Here is a 16,975-nt window from a genome sequence, read left to right as displayed (position 1 = left end):
CGCACCTGAGTAAAATAGATAGCTGCTGAAACATTCAACTTTCAAAGTGAGTGTGAAAACAGGATGAAATTGGATGACTGGGCACTATATTCATACGATACACCTAGTACATAAGAGCTCAAAGATAACAGAGACTATTTTCCATTTAAATAAAATAAGGGAGGATGAAATGTACAATGGACAGCATACTGCAGGTAAAATGCTGAGATTAAAAATATTCCGGGACAAACTCAGAAAATAGAATGGAAGTCAATAGACAATATGATTTGATATGCAAAGAAAATCATGGCTAACTAATGGATTTTTAAAGCTCACACTGTAAATGAGCATTGTTTTTTATATATAAGTGAACCCCTAAATTTGTAAGCCTTTTCTATGTCTCCTCCAATTTTTTAACAAAACAAAGTTTGTACTTCAAATTACTATGATTAGAAAATCTTGTCATTCAATCCCATATTCATTTTACCACATTAATTTAGCACATCCTTCAATATATTTAGCACAATGAAGCTTCACACTGATTTTAAAAGATTTTTAAAATTTAAAAGAATATTGTCCTTTAAAAAATTAAGCATAATGTTGCAGTTTAACGCATATGCTTTCAACATAGCTAATACCTCACCCTTTTTAATTACACTTACACAAGTAAGTGTATTGTATATGAGGAGCTTTTAAAAAACTATTCATGGTTTCCATCAAATATGTCACTTACAAGTAAATATAAGGTGTGTAATGTGTAATAATGATGTAACTAATCTAAATCCTCACACTCATTCTTTATACTTGACTGAATTAAAAGTTGCGATGACACAACAATCTAACAAACCCCTTTAATACAAGTTAAAACTGATTTTATTTGGGCTTTGCAGTTCTTCTGCCAACAATTAAATGCATACCACTTTGAATAACTGGAATGAAAGATGTCTTATAAGTTAAAAAATTATTGGATGTTATCCAAGCAATGAATAAGCTATTCCTTGCTGTGTATAAATTCAGCATTTTAGTGGGGGAATTAACATGGTTATGTTAACAAGCTTAACATTGTTAGGATTTTCTAATCTTTTAATTGTCTAAAAGGATGAGTTCCCTAAACACCCCACCTTCCCTACCTCCTCCCAACGCAATCCCCCATCTGCCATCATCAGGTCTCTCCTTCGGCCAGTGCTTACTTACCTGGTGAGGAATCCCTGATGATTTCCTTAATTCAAACATATACTGACCACTCTGTACAATTTCTATATCCTTAGCAGTATAGTTCTGCTATGTAGGCATTTTTAAAAATTATAAAGAATAAGCTCAAAGCACATGAATAGGGCAGCAGGCAGGATAAAAATAAAACCTTTTGGTGAGTCAGCACTAAAATCAGCCATTTTCATTAAGACCCTCAATATCTGAAAGGCCAAAACCTTTGGAGAGGTCATTAACGTATCTTTTGCGGCTCATTAAACTGCTCTGAAGAAGCAAAAAGAAACATAAGGAGCTAAATGATAAGCTTAAATGTTCGGAATTCTCTTTAAAAAAAAAAAAAAAAGGTGAGAGCGACAGAAACTTTCTTGAAATGTTTTGACTCTGTAAACTTTAAAGTCATCCAAAAAATAAATCTTCAGACCTAGATCAGCAAATAAAAGTCTTATGGATTTTTCTAACTTTGTACATGTTAGGCTACAATACTGTATATAAAATATAAAATACATTGTCATTATTTTTAAAGATATTTAAGCAAAAAGTGAAAGGTGCATTGGGCAACAGAAGTCCCCTCAATCAGGGTTTATGTTCCTCCAAAGCCCAACCATGGCTGCCCCATCACATAGACCAGAGGCATATAAGATGCTGAGATTTCTTTGGAGGTACCAAGGAAGCATAAAACTATAGTGGCTCTGGCTCCCAAATTAGGTATATTTTACTAAATTTCCCTTCTCTGAAAAAATGATCATCCAAGAAACTCTCTATAACCCATCCTGTTTGATTCATCATAAAACCTGTTCCCGCCTATGGTGACAGATGATTGAAACTTTTTTTCTGTCAACTGATTTTGGATTGGTGCCTATCCCAGAGAGGATGCTACATAAGACCCTATACATAACTTTTGAAAACAATCTGTTGTCATAAACATTGTTTTGGGGTACCCACTATTTAAGGGGTGTGAATTGAGTATTGTCAAGTTTAAGGGCCCCCACTATACAGTATCAAAATCATAAAAGTCAAGGTCACCCACTGGGGAGCTGTTTATTTTACCATCAGACACGGAGAAAGATTAGAAAAGGGAAAATTCCTAATAAGTTGGAGGGAGTGTAGATTGGAACAGAGTCTAAAATTGGAAGGCAAATTGGCAATATCTATATCAAAAGCACTAAAATGTGCATATCCATTAATGAGAAATCCCACGTCCACGAAAGAGGGGCATAGGCAACAAAACCATTAAACCAGATAATAGGACTTTTCTGAAGACGTATGGGCAAGAAACCCAACTACACCATCCTCCCTCCTCCTTCCAGACCTAGAGTCTGAAAGTCACACTGGCAAAAGCTGGGAACAAAAAGAAGTTGATCTGGCACGGGCAGCTTGACCTCGGGGACCCTACCAAGCACAGTTGAGCATCATTTCACAGAAATAGAGTTCCAAGAACTGTAAGAGCCAACTTACAGCCAAGCCCCTTGTACGGCTCAGCAGATCCTAGGGAGAATGAGGTAAAAGCAAGAGCTCTTCAGTTGTCTCGTAACATGATAGAGACAGACTCCAAATGGGTCGGGCAAACTGCTCAGCGATGCAGTGATTTTCACTTTCCATTACAACAAAAGGGACATGGTTATTTTAAATTGATAAACTCAACTAGTCTGCGCATCGGGGACTGCTTTTTCTTGAACAGAAAAGTTACAGAGACAGTGCAGAGAGTTCTCACAGACGCTACACTCAGTTTGTCCAAGATTAACATCTTAGGTTACTATGGTACATTTGTCACAACTAAGGAACCAACAATGATACGTTGCTATTAACTGCACACTTTATTCTTATTTCACTAGTTTTTCCCTAATGTCTTCTTTCTGTTCCAGGAACCTATCCAAGAGATCCCATTACCCATTTAGTCACCATGTCTCACCATGTCTTCGTAGCCTCTGGTCTGTAACAGTTTCTCAGACTTTCTTTGTTTTTGATGACCTGACAGCTTTGAAGACAATTAGTCAGGTATTTTTAAGAATGCCCCCCCCCACCCCCGCCGCACCACCTTGGGGACAAAACCTTGCCTAATGTTTTTCTCTGATTACAGAGAAGTTAGGGATTTGGGGGAGGAGGACAACAAAGGTGAAGTGATAATTTCTTGACATCGTTATCACGGGTACATCTTGTCAACTTCACATCACAGATGCTGTTAGCTTTGACCACCTGGCCAAGGTAGTGTTTGCCAGGTTTTCCACCATAAACTTCCTTTTCCACCCCCTTTCCACACTCTGCTTTTTGGAAGTAAGTCATTAAGTGCAGCCACTCAAGGGGTGGGGAGTTAAACACCCACTCCTTGAATGGATGAATATCTACATAAATTATTTAGAATTCTTCCGTACGGGAAATTTGTCTCTACTCTCATTTATTTATTTGAGCATTTATTTATATCAGTATGGATTCACAGACAGGTATTTTATATTTGGGGTTATATCCCAATGCTATGTTATTTATTTATTGTTCATATTGTCCCAGCTTTGGCCACGGGGAGCAAATTCAGGTTGGCTCTGGTAGGCTTTTTACATCCTTGTTTTCTGAACACTTCCTTACTTTCTGCTTCTCCATATTTTTATTAGTGAAATGCCTTACTTAAGAAAAGGGTTGTGATGGGATGAATTTTGTGTTCCCCCTCCAACATACAAAAAAAAATTCACATTAAAGTCCTGGTTACCAGTACCTCAGAATGTGATGTTATTTGGGAATAGAGTCATTGGAGATGTAATTAGTTAAGATTAGATCATACTGGGCTTCCCACGTGGCACAGTGGTTGAGAGTCCGCCTGCTGATGCAGGGGACGCGGGTTCGTGCCCCAGTCCGGGAAGATCCCACATGCCGCGGAGCGGCTGGTCCCGTGAGCCATGGCCTCTGAACCTGTGCGTCCGGAGCCTGTGCTCCACAACGGGAGAGGCCACAACAGTGAGAGGCCCGCGTACCACAGAAAAAAAAAAAGATTAGATCATACTGAATAGGGTAGTCCCCTAATCCAGTATAACCGATGTCCTTCTAAAAAAGGGAAATTTGGACACGGCACACAGGAAGAAAAAAGTGCATCACACAGTGAAGATGAAGACAGAGATCACAGTGATGTTTCTAACAAATATTCAAAAGGGTATGCTGGAAAACAGAGGCACAAGCTCCGTGCGGCAGTACTGAGCATCATATTTGGACGTGAACACGGTTTCGGGGTCAGTGTTTTCAGATGCTTCATTTTCCCTGCAGAGTTTCCAGCCACCTGCAGCTTGGTTCAGAGCGCTACTTGCCAAGCACACCTGCAAGTGCTAGCAATAACCACCCATCTAGTATAATCACCATCTTCAGCATGCTAAGTACCAGCTCTGTGAAATCCAAGCGCTTCCCAGGTGCCCCTCACAGCAATCCTGCGGGGCAGACAGGTGATTCCCTGCATCACAGAGGACCCAGCCAGATCGTGTCAGGTCATCATTTGTGGTCCCTGTTTAATGACTCGCTTTGTCCCACTTCCACCTTCCCTAAGTCACGTCCACAAGTGGCCCGATGGCTTAGAACGGAACTGACTACGTCACTGTCAGCTATACGAATATTATACAATCATCCAGCATTTAGGACCCTTAGTACAATTTTACACACTACAGGATACTAAGCTTTCAGATGACGGAACTATAGTCCCCGGGAAAGAGAAAGTGACTTGTTCTTAGAGTTAAGACATGGAAGAGGCAGGCTGAAATCTGGTCTGTCTTCTCACTCCACATCCAGTAATCTTTATGGAGGTGAAATCTAAGCTCCCGCATGCGTAGAGGCAGAAACTTTTTTTTTCCCCTCAGTCAACTGGGAGAAGAGGAACTGGATGTGACATACTGGGATCTGAAGTTTTCGTTTGGAAATTATTTTCATTACAAAAGTTCCAGTTCATCTGCATTTTTATTCCTATATTAAAAAATCAAATGAAGTCATTAGGCTTAGGCCAGCTCACAAAGCCCGTCGCCTGAGCGTGCATCCCTCTGGCAACCTCTAGAGCTCCACTCTAATCCTTCAAATTATTAAATAATTACTGTGTTTCCCTTGGGGTCGCGTTTGGCAACAAAATACTGGCCTAAATGAACCAGTGATGTGACCCAGTGAATAACACTTATGTTCTTAACTTTTTAGAAGCAAAAGGATACGAAATACTTCCGAGGTACAAACTGGGAGGAAAGTGAAGGGTTTTCTGTGGGGTGTGGAGGGTGAGGGGAGCAGGATGACAAAGGAACATGAGAATCTGGGAATTATTCCAATAATGAGGGTCATCCCCTCCCCCATCAACCCTGCACATCAGTAAGTCTCCACTCCAAACCCAGTTTTCTCCCATTTCAGGAGTGGTTACGGCCACAAGGAGAAAACCAAGCATATGGCTCTGCCCTTCTGGACATTTCTACAATGCTGGCTGGGCTGCTTTGGAAAATCCCATGTTATCTCCTACAGCTATATGACCTCAAGTTGTCATTTCCAATAAAGTATGCTTCCACTGATTTTTATGAACATAGACAAAAGCTGCTACAACCTTTTTTGCCCCCAAATCTTTCAAGCCAACTGTAGTTGCTATGTAGGGTTATTTGTTTCTAAGGCAACAGCCCATATCTAAGTACTAATGGCCTGTCCTTTTGCCAGGCAACAAACAGCCTTGTGATGCAACTGCACCTGTCTCGGCTACGTGTTACTATGGAGATGCTGCAGTTGCTATGGCTACCATCACGCTAATCGCCTAGCGAAGGCAGACATACAGCAGTCTTCTCAGAGAGCCCAGCTGTTCCTCCCCGTCTCTTGCTGAAGACTGATTGTCTAAGGCCTGTGATGGAATGCTTCTCAACTGAGATGTACAAGAACTTCATTAATGCTGTTTCAGAGGATCACTTTGTGCTCCCTTCTGCAGAACAAACACCAGACTAGGGAAAGAATCTGCAATGACACAGACTGTGAAACTACCGACATCTATGAATTCACGCCTTTCCTCACTGACGTAAACTTGTAGTCCAAGGATCATTCTCTTAACTGACGGGTAACAATAGAAACATCTCTATACATTAAAGAAAAAAAAACTTTTTTTTGTAGAGTTGAGGGATAGATTTCAAACCCAAACACTATGCAAGAGAAAATCAATTTTAAAAATTGGTTCTGTTTTATAGGGCTATTTTTTCAGCCTAAATACTAAAACTAGTAACCTATTTTTTTTTGAGTGACAGGTTGCATATCCTCCCCTCCAATTCTATCTCTGTAAAAATGGCACCCGTGACCTCACTGTCTCAAAACAAATGGGCATGTGAGGGGCAATCCTAGTCTGTACTGTTCTTTGCTGTTTTCCTTGAAGAGGCAAACACCAAGTAACCACAACGAAACGATCACTCTGGAGCACCGTCTACATGGAGACGGGAAGCGGCAACAACTCTGTGCATCCTTCAGTGAAACACCTGCAGACACTCTGGCTTGGAGGATGGGAAGTTGGAATCGCTTACCCGACGCGCTCCTGGACTCTCATCCCTGCAAACGGCCACACTCTGAGATGTTAAAGCTGACAACTTCCCTTTGTAAATGTTTCTACCCAGGAAGACATTATTCCACCCACCACGAAGCCTTCTGGAAGGAGACACATTCGTCCCAAGCAGCAGAAGCGGTAAGGTTTGCCGAAAAAACAATTGGATATGCCTCCAAGAATACTTAACTTCTTTCTCATTTATCTACAGTTATTTTTCAAATCATAGAGCCTATTAAATTAGTTTCAGTGCCTGTCTCTGCCAAAATTATGCAACTTCAGTAGACAACAAACAAACCAACCCCAAAACAAAAAAGGTCTGAATGGCTTACCTTTGATATGCCTGAGGAGAGGCGGGAGGTGTATTGAACACATTCGAGTGTGGGTGATAAGGTGTCTTTTTCAAAGCCTGAATTAGATTTTGTCTATACTCTGGGTCTATGCACCACAATGACCCTTTCCCGATACTCTGCAAAGAACAATAAAATACAAAAGTGATTAATATAGAGACAGTACCTACTGTGCAGTAAGTAGATGTATAACTCTCATCATAGTTACTTATTTTGAAAAGCCTCTCACTTCTTTGTTAACTGTCTGCCAGCCTTAACTACTGTACTATTGTCCTCTGACAACAGAACACCAGGCAATGCGCTTCTGTGTATACACATTAAGTTTAACAAAATGAATATGTTATTTCCAGGTGATGTTGCTACAATAATATTGTAATTTTCATATCCTACTGACCAAAACCCTCAGTTCCCTTATGATTTTTCAGTGTCAACTTTGAAAAACATATGTATCCCCTTTAAAAAGTGAGTTTTAAATTTGTCAGGTATCAAGGGTTGAGAGAAAAAGAGGGCAGGGACACCCTCAAAACTCTGTCTCTGCTTTAAAAATTCGAGGGTTATGTTTTCAAACCCTATTATACCGGTGCCACTTTACAAAAACAGAAAAGTAATCCACTTGTTTTTTCCTGCTTAACAAAAGAATGACATTATTTAAGCTTCCAATGGAATTCTGTAATGACCTTCCCAAAGAAACAAAAGAACTCAGGCAGCAGTGGTAAACCTTAGCCAGAATCCAGTACTTATTTTTTGATATCCTCCATTCTGGATTTTGCTCCAGACCTGAATCTTCAGAAGTCAGAAACTTTTAAAATACAAATTTTAACAAACTGGTTCCATGGAAAGAGGGAGACTTGCTCGGAGGCCCACTTTCAGTTGGACGCTTTCGTTCTGGGCACGCAGCATTTTATAAAACACATGCAAGATCTGCCTCTGAGGCCCGCTGGATCTGGCGGCAGGCTGATAGGATAGGCAGTCACTGTTCTGACTGCTCGCTTTCAAGTGACCGAATGTACCCAAGCTGCTTGATAAGGTCATTTGTAAACATTTACTGATTTGGAGAGAAAAGAAGTCAAATTATATAAACCCACACCCACCCCATGCTTCCAGCCAACGACTCTCTAATTTTCACAACTATCATACTACAGATAGATTTAGAAAGCAAACAAGAAAATCGTTTAACTATTATGCAGGGGGCAAAGTCCAAGAAAATCCCCTAGAAGGAGAACTAAAAATAAATTATTCCTAAAATCTTTAAAGTTTTAAAAATTTGTATTTCAGTCATCAGCTTACCAGATAGTTTACTTACAAACTTATTCACAGAACCCCTTAAAATTCTTTACTATCAACACCACCAGTGCACTCAGCACAGGGAACTGCTCGAAGCCAAGATCCGGGGCTAGAGCCTCTGCTCCCCCTCCCCCACTGCTCCCCCCACCCGCCCCGCAAGTGCAGGCCTGACCCCAAACACAGTCCCAGTCAGGCCAACCTGCCTGGGCTAAACACCAAAGCTCCCAGTTTAACCACCCGGATGTTTAAAGAAATGAAACATTTCAATTTTAGAAAACTCAGCACCCTTACGTGGTCTTTCCTTCCACGCGTACATTTTCAAGCCCAGAAGGGGGACTAATGACACTTTCCGGGTAAAGCAGGCAGGCCACCAAGGATCAGCCCTGGACCTTCCATTCTGTCCTTTGGAGAAAAGCTGTGCGGCACACTTTTTAGAAGAAAGCAAAAGCCAAGATGCTGAGAGGCGTGGAGGAAGACCAGTGACTACCAGATCTGGATAACGTAAAGCAAACCACAAAAGCCAGTCACCTCCTGGGCAGCAGGGGTCCTGGCCTGAGTCCATCAAAGGCTCCCTGTGGAGCCCTGTGCCAGTGGGACTCCCTTTCCAATCCCCTTGAAGACAAGGCTCCCAACTAGCTAGTTGGAGGGCCAGGGCCCAGGTGCAACCCACACGTTTCTGCAATGAGATCACCCTGGTTCTGGGAACCACACGGGGCTTCTGTTTTCATCAAGGTGGCTTTCAGGGTAGGGCCGTTTAATCTTACAGGGAATAAAAATATGACAAACAAATGAAGGGAAATAACAATAAGCCGAGAAGGCGGTTTCTCCTAATCCTTAGCACCTTGTTTATTATACTACGCTACTATTTACCAGAAGAAAAAGGGGGAAACCCCGCAGGATTGGGGTGAGGGGACGATCGCAAGCTAAGTGATCCAGGTACAAGAGGCAGGCCGAGCTACAGTAAGAACGGGAGTTCTAAAGCCAGACAGATGTTTCCTCTGTGGCCTGGGGCAAATCAGGGTCCCCTAGAAAGTCCAGGCTTCCTCAGTGGCAAAATAAAGACCCCCTTAGAGACAGGTGTGCGGTCCAGCATGACAGGAAACACCTAGAACAGTGGAGAACGTACAGGCATTGGATAAATGGCGGAGGGCGGAGGGGACCACGAACAGGTCCTTTTGGACAGAAGAAAGAAGGCAAAGCTGGCTGCACCATGCTTTCCACATCCGATTCTCCCATCATGAAAGAATCACCAAATTCCAACAGAGGCAGTGGGTAGGGTCCCCGGCAAGCAGACCTTCCACGTGAGGACTAAGTATTAATCTCCTGGAGCGCCACTGGCCCCGGCTCAGCAAGTGTGCTCTGGAGAGCTTTGCTACTCTCTAAGACGCCCCACTTTATTTCCACCCCCCCCCCATCACCCTTCTACGAACCCCTCACTCCATGTTACTTCTCCCTTGCTCAGGAAGCCAATTCTGACTTCCCTACTAGAAGTTTTCTTTTGCTCGGGTCTTCGCACAGTGATCACCAAGCTAAGGTTTAATTCCACACTTGGTCAGCACACATTCCCAGTATCTTCACTGCAGGCAATGTGCCTGAGCTTGGGATCATCACGGTTCCTACCTTGATCAGTTCTGCATTTTATGGTGAGCGTGGTCTGGAACTGTGATAGATTTTCACAGACCAAACACTAATTTCAGTATCTCACACTCAGAATTTCCAGAGAGAAAAAAAATAAGCCAAAAGGGCATCTTCAGGACACACCTATGGGGACACTGGAGATCCCTCAAATCCCTCCAATGATTTTCCAGTGGAGAGCTCCAGGCAGAGCTTGGAAGGAGCATGAAAGAGGCTGGCGCCGCATCTTATTTGCAAGCATTCTCGTTGGTTTCATGTAACAGTTCAGAATAGTAAGAAGGTTGACTTGAAAACTTTTAAAATGGAACTATGCAGAGCAGAGAATGCTCAAGTTTATTCGGCCAGGAAAAATTACATTTAATGCCCATAACAGGGGAGAAAAGGGTGTAATTTGATTAGAGTTGTGTAATAGGTTTGAGGGTCAGAGCTTTTAGAATTATCTGCATCTCATCTAAAGAATATGGATTTCTTTTGTTGAACCATAATAACTGTGAGGCTCGTGCACCATCAAATGTTAGGGAATTCAAGATAATAAGGGAAGAAAGATTTCTATTCACAGACACATTTTCATCTTTGAAAAATAGTTATATATATTTATATAGGTAATATATTTTTATAAAATATACAAATATACATATTTTCTATATTTATAAATATATAATATATTTATAAATATGTTTTTATATATTTTATATATATAAATATATATATATTTAAGACAAAAACATGTCTGTGAAGGAAGGGAGAGGTGAAGGAAGATCTTTCTCACATGAGCACGGGTGTGTGCGCACACACACACACACAGAGTTTGAGAAAACTAATATGAAAAGGAAAGAGGAGTAAAAACATACAGATGAAGCCAAGTTGTTGTTGTTTTAATTAAAAAGCACCTGGGGAATAACAGACAATTCCTTGTTAGCAATAAAAATATCAGTATATAGCAGGAAAAAAAGACCAGGAGAACCTATATTACAGAAAGAACTGATTAGTGAGAAGGGTTTTAAAAAAAGAGAGAGAGAAGAATAGCAACTAAATTAAATCTTAAATCTAACTTCTAAGGATAACTTGTTTTTCCCTGAGAGGTCTGGATCCAGGGGCATCCCTGGCAGGCCATGAATTTCTCCCTGTTCCCGGAACTCTGCAGACCCGCATGGTAGCACTAGTCAGTCTGCCGAACATCGGGCCTTCACTGCAGGTCTCTTCGCTAGGTTGTCTCTGAGGATAAACCGTATTTTAAAACATTGTTTACCAAATGTGGCCCATGATACATTAATGGGGCACGCAGTCAATGTAATGGGTCACAACCAGCACTGCCTTCATGGAAAGGACTAGAACCAAACAGAACAGCTTAGAAAGCATCTGTACTAAAGTAATATTTTGTGAAATGTGTGTGTGAGTACACCTGCGTGTTGGTGTACAGTGGATCACAAAGTAACATACACTTCTTACTGGGGATCTGGGTCCAAAACGGGTAGTAAACACCCTTCTAGAGCAATGGTTTCCATTTTCTTCCTTCTCGTCACTTCTGAAGGATAAAGCCCTTTCCCAGCTGTAACGGAGGACTCCCTCGATGTGACCCCCAATTCACAGGGGAGGGACCATGCTTGGGGATGGGGGTTAATGAGGCAGGACCCATGGCAAAATGGAGCAGGGAGCTGGATACGTGTTTCTGGTGACTCTGAAACAATGCCCCCCACTTTTTTTTTAACTCTTTATTTTGTACTGGAGTATAATGATTAACAATGCTGCGTTAGTTTCAGGTGTACAGCAAAGTGATTCAGTGATACATATACATGTATCTATTCTTTTGCAAATTCTTTTCCCATTTAGGTTGTTACATAATATTGAGCAGAGTTCCCTGTGCCGTACACTAGGTCCTTGCTGGTTATCCATTTTAAATATAGCAGCGGTGTGTACACGTCAATTCCAAACAATCCCTTTTGATGCTTCTGATATGCCATTTCCACGGATGTTTCCAACACCACCCACCCTCTTCCGTTCCCTCACCCATACGGTACCCACTGTATGCCAGGCACCATGGGGGTACATTAGTGAATACAGAACAATACAATAAGGCAACTGCTCTCTTGAAGCTTGGATTCTGGAGGGGGAAGAAGACGGTAAGTAAGTCAAGAAACAAATAAGCAAGATTATGACAGACTGTACCGTCTGCTGTGAAGGAAATAAAGAGAGTTGTGAGTTGGAAGACAGGAACTTGCTGCTGTGTGAAACATAAAAGGGTTGGGAGTGGAAGAGGACCTGCCGGGATCTATGATGAGCTGATGCCACAGCCCAGGCCCGACGTGCCCAGGTGGCAGCAGTGACGTAGAAGAGAGGGCAGCTTCGGGATGTAATCTGCAGAAGCAATGGGACCTGGCGATGGATTAGAAGTGGCAGGTAAAGAAAAGAGAAGAATAATGGTTTGATTTGAGTAACTAGGTCAAAGTTTGGGAGGCAGGGGGAAATCCAGTGCTCAGGTGAACATACAACCTTTGAGTCTTTGTATTAAGAGCTACTGATTAAGGTACTTGAAGGAACTTGCTGGACATATGCCACTCCCTTCCCTCTGCTGTCCCCTCAATGACCCCAAACTTTATAGCAAAAGCTTACGAACACAGAAAGGTAGGTCTGAGGTGGTCTGGCTTTAGAGGTTTAACATTAACTGATTCTTCTACAGCAGGCACTGGTAAACATTTTCTTAAAGGATCAGAGTAACTGTTTTAGTCTTTGTGGGGATTTCCCGGGTGGTCCAGTGGTTAGGAGTTGGCACTTCCACAGCAGGGGGCACGGGTTCAGCTCCTGGTCGGGGAACTAAGATCCCACGAGCCACACGACGCAGCCAAAAAAAAAAAACTTTTAGTCTCTGTAGGCCACACGGTCCGTTGCAACTATTCACCTCTGCCGTTGCAGAACAAAAGCAACCACGGATGTAAATGAACAGACATGGCTGTGCTTCCACAGTATTTTATTTACAAAAACACAGGCCACTGTTGGCTGGTCCCTCTCTACAGCTTCTGCACTTGAACCCAGGGTTCAGACTCAAAGCTCCTGTAGTTTGGGAACCTAAAACCAGGTAAGGGGAGTCTTCAGGCGCTAAGAGAGTTGGGCTGGGTCCTGTGGAACTGGGGAGAGAATGCCAATGATGATCTAAGTCAAGTGCTCCAAGGCAGGAAAGGGGCCCATCTGCAGGGATGCGGGAGGGAAGAGGTACGGACGCGCACTGGAGTCAGTATGCCCATCAGTGATGAGTACACGTATTAGTATTTGTTGAGCTGCACCTAACACCACTGCTTCTGAAAGTCAACGTGTATGTCCAGTTCACTTTCCCTCTCTGGGTCTCAAGTTTCTCATCTATAAATTAGGTGGTCAGACTAAATCATCCCACGGGCTCCTAACTCTATGCTTTGAGAATGTGTTACTACAGATTACTTAGTACACACGTACCTTCAATTCCCCATCTCCTTCCTAGCTTCCCAACACTGCCATTTTTCTGTTCTGGGCACTTTGGGCAAGTTACTTAACTCCTCTGAACTTCAACTTCCTCATCTATAAAATGGGAGTGATATAATAATACCTGATTCACAGGACCGTTGCAAGGATTAAATGAGATAGTCCTATGCGTGGCACGTAATAAAAGCTCCACGAACACTGCTCCCCTGATCATGATGGTAAAATATTAAATAGCCCGCTTTCCTTGACGTCAAGCTCCAAAACACGCAGGCCCTGCCCTGTGAGGGGGAGTACTTGCCGAATTGTGAAATAATGCGAATTTCGTCTTAAAAAAAAAAACAACACACATGGCTATTTGTTTTCCACTGTCTGATGGTACTTTCCTTGGTCCGAAGGAAGCATTTTATATCAGACGTACTACGGTAGAAATGAAAGGATCAAAACAGAACAAAGCAGAGACGTGGGCACTGGAGTGATGCCAGGAGGCATACGAGGCTCTGAGGATGCTCCTTGCTTTGAGTCGCTTCCTTGTGCAACGAGGCCCCTGCGTGCCAGGACCCTGTGGCAACCCAGTACTTCCCAAGGGAGGTCCCTACCCTTCAGACCTTAAACCTGCCACCTCCTGAGTGGAGAGGCCCTACCCTCCACGCTGCCCTGCTACAGGGTGGGGAGACAGCTGACTTAGGGAATAACGCTGTCGTGCCTCATTTTGAAGAAGGCCACTTAACAACACCTGTAACCACGACGCAAGGCAAGGTCCGTTTTTTAGGGTGCAGAACCTCCAGAGGAAGACAAACAATACACAACTATAAAGGACAGCACAAGCTGGCCGATGCAGTGTAGGTCGGCAGAGGAGGGAAAGGATGAGTCCTGCGGGGCACAAAGGTGCTGAAACCTCGCACTTGTACACATACACACACACAAGGACACAACACACACACACACACACACACACACACATATTCTGTCAGGCCAGCTCCTCCTGTGGACCCACCCAACGCCCACGCCCCCTCCAGCTACCCCCCTACCCCAGGCTGCCCCCGCTAGAAACTGCAGCCCCTTGGAGACTGTGTTCTCCCGATCCCTCCTCTTACTTTCCCATCAAAGCCCCAGGACAGAGTCTGGCTTTCTGAGGTTCAGGCTCCCTGGGACTGTCAACAGTGAGAGGCAAACACTCCTCACTGACTCTGACCAGTGAGGGGGCAAGAGGCAATGCCAGGGCTTCCCAGGGAGAATTCCAGAATGCAACCACGCGCATGGCTCCCAAGCAACAAAGGGATCCGCCTGTGTGGATCTTGTCTACACCACTACCCTACTGTGGTGTTACCGGGAATAAACCTCTTGTCAGCTCTGACTGCCAGTTTCTTCACCTACGTACTAGACGTAAAACAGGCTTCTCCCAGTCTTGTTGGGCTTAAAGGTGATAACATATAAAATGCGCCTAACACCATACCCAGCGTGAAAAAGACACTTAATTTAATTCTACTTCCTGTCAAAGGACGTCACAGGAGAAGTTGGGTGAAACTGGAAAGAGCAAATAAAACAAAGAAAAGTTATTCTAACAAGTGCCAGTAACGTCATACCACAACAAGATGCTTAGCAAGTAAGTGATTCCTAAAGGCCCTTTTTGTCCTAAAATTCTATAATTTATAATCTAAAAACATCAAGGGGGATTTTTAAAATTTTAAACTGTTAAGAAAAGGATCTGGGGAATTCCCTCGCGGTCCAGTGGTTAGGAATCCACGCTTCCAGTGCAGGGGGCATGGGTTCGATCCCTGGTCAGGGAACTAAGATCCCGCAAGTGGGTACAGCCAAAAAAAAAGGAAGTAAAAAAAAGAAAAGGATCTGAAAAATTAGCCAAATACATGAAACAGAGGAGGAGAGAAGGAAAAAGAACAAAACTGATCACAAAGAATTTTTTTCTAGATACATCATAACAAAATAGACAACTACACCAGAAGAAAGATATTTTTAAAAAGAAATCACATCAGACAGTTGGATTTCCCAAACTGTTTGCAGTGTTTTAAATGTCCCACTTTGCTTTCTAAATAGTTTTTTTGTTTGTTTGTTTTCCAAAAGCAGAAGGAGGAATGGAAAAGAGATATTACATACCTGGTCCAGACAGGAATCCCTCTCTCAAGACCCTGGCCTGGTGGGCCTCAGTCTAGCTTCATTCCGGGGAGCGGCCCTGCAGGCGGGGAGGGCAGCCCCGGCACCTGGAGGACCAGCCCAGCTTGTGGGCATCGGGAGCTGGACACAGAGCCCCTGAGATTCACAGCCTCTGACTATTTCGAACTCACTAACATTGCATCTTCTGAATATCAGATACACAACTCTCCTCCAGTCCCGCGATCATCTTGCTATCACTTTACAGATGTATTCTAAAAGCTAGGAAGGTGGAAATCAAGATGAACATGTCACTTGTACGATATTCAGACACGTGAGCTCTATAATGAGGCTTTCCCACAAGCGTGCTTCAGCTGTCTCTGAAAGCCTCCCTCCCTTCACCAAGCATCCACGGAGAAGGGGACGAGGGAATGCAGGTGGCACAGGTGGGGAAGGAACTTTTTAGGCATGAGGAAAATGCTTCACCTCTAGTGGAGAAGCTGGACAGATTGTGTGTGTGTTTAATCGGTGCAGGAAAAGTCAATCATTTCCTTGCATTAACACCTAAATAAAACCAAAATGGCCCCAAGATCTGCCTAAAACCAAATTGATCTCTAGGACAAACCTGGCAGGTGAAGCTGGGTCGGGGTGGGAATGGCAGAAGGACACCAGTTGACTGAAGTTTACAACCAATGGCTCTTGCTCTACAGGAATCTCTCCTCTATCACTCACTATGACGCTGACTTCCACCGCTCATCCCTCTAATTTCCACCGGGGGTTAGGAGAGGCCAAAGGGAGGGAAACCGTGAAGCACATCAGCTCATGGCGGCTGGCAAAGCTGGCAAGTGTTTGTTTGGGTTGAAATGAGTTATTTTTGGTACTCTCTAGACTACTGTTTTCCAACTACCAAAGGCAGTCAAGAGCTAGTGCACTAGCAACAATCAATAATAAAATGATCACCAAAACACCTAAAAGACATTTACTTAAAAATACTGTCAAACTCTATGCTGGTAAGTTCTAATAAAGAAAAGGGAACACACACACACACACACACACAGGCAGGCACGCACACACGCACTCTGATACTCCAAGTCAGCAAGTCAAAGAATTGGCTTTTTTTTTTTTTTTTTTCCTGTACGCGGGCCTCTCACTGTTGCGGCCTCTCCCGTTGCGGAGCACAGGCTCTGGACGCGCAGGCTCAGCGGCCATGGCTCACGGGCCCAGCTCTCCGCGGCATGTGGGATCCCCCGGGACCTGGGCACGAACCCGTGTCCCCTGCATCGGCAGGCGGACTCTCAACCACTGCGCCACCAGGGAAGCCCAAGAATTGGCATCTTTAAAATCACTGCTTTTATCCAACTAAATCTTGGGATTCTCCCAATTAGTTTCACCAATCTGTCCTTTGGGGCCCTTTAGCAAGTAAGAGTTAACTATTCTTCCCTTTCTGAAACCT

At 43.4% G+C, this 16,975-nt stretch overlaps 1 protein-coding gene across 5 annotated transcripts in view; it reads right to left on the bottom strand.

The window, feature by feature from the left end:
• FOXN3 (forkhead box N3) overlaps nucleotides 1-16,975 on the bottom strand; it is a 402,468-nt gene that overhangs the window by 175,339 nt on the left and 210,154 nt on the right. For all 5 annotated transcript variants that reach the window (XM_060004071.1, XM_060004072.1, XM_060004074.1 and 2 more), the window contains one exon: nucleotides 7,030-7,166. In XM_060004071.1, coding sequence (XP_059860054.1) covers nucleotides 7,030-7,166 — 137 coding nt within the window. The remainder of the gene's footprint in view (nucleotides 1-7,029; nucleotides 7,167-16,975) is intronic.

The sequence above is a fragment of the Delphinus delphis genome, chromosome 2 (assembly GCF_949987515.2).
Source record: "Delphinus delphis chromosome 2, mDelDel1.2, whole genome shotgun sequence".
In the NCBI taxonomy this organism is placed as follows: domain Eukaryota; kingdom Metazoa; phylum Chordata; class Mammalia; order Artiodactyla; family Delphinidae; genus Delphinus; species Delphinus delphis.
The sequence above is the reverse complement of the archived record's forward strand: the minus strand, read 5'-3'. Positions and strand labels throughout refer to the sequence as shown.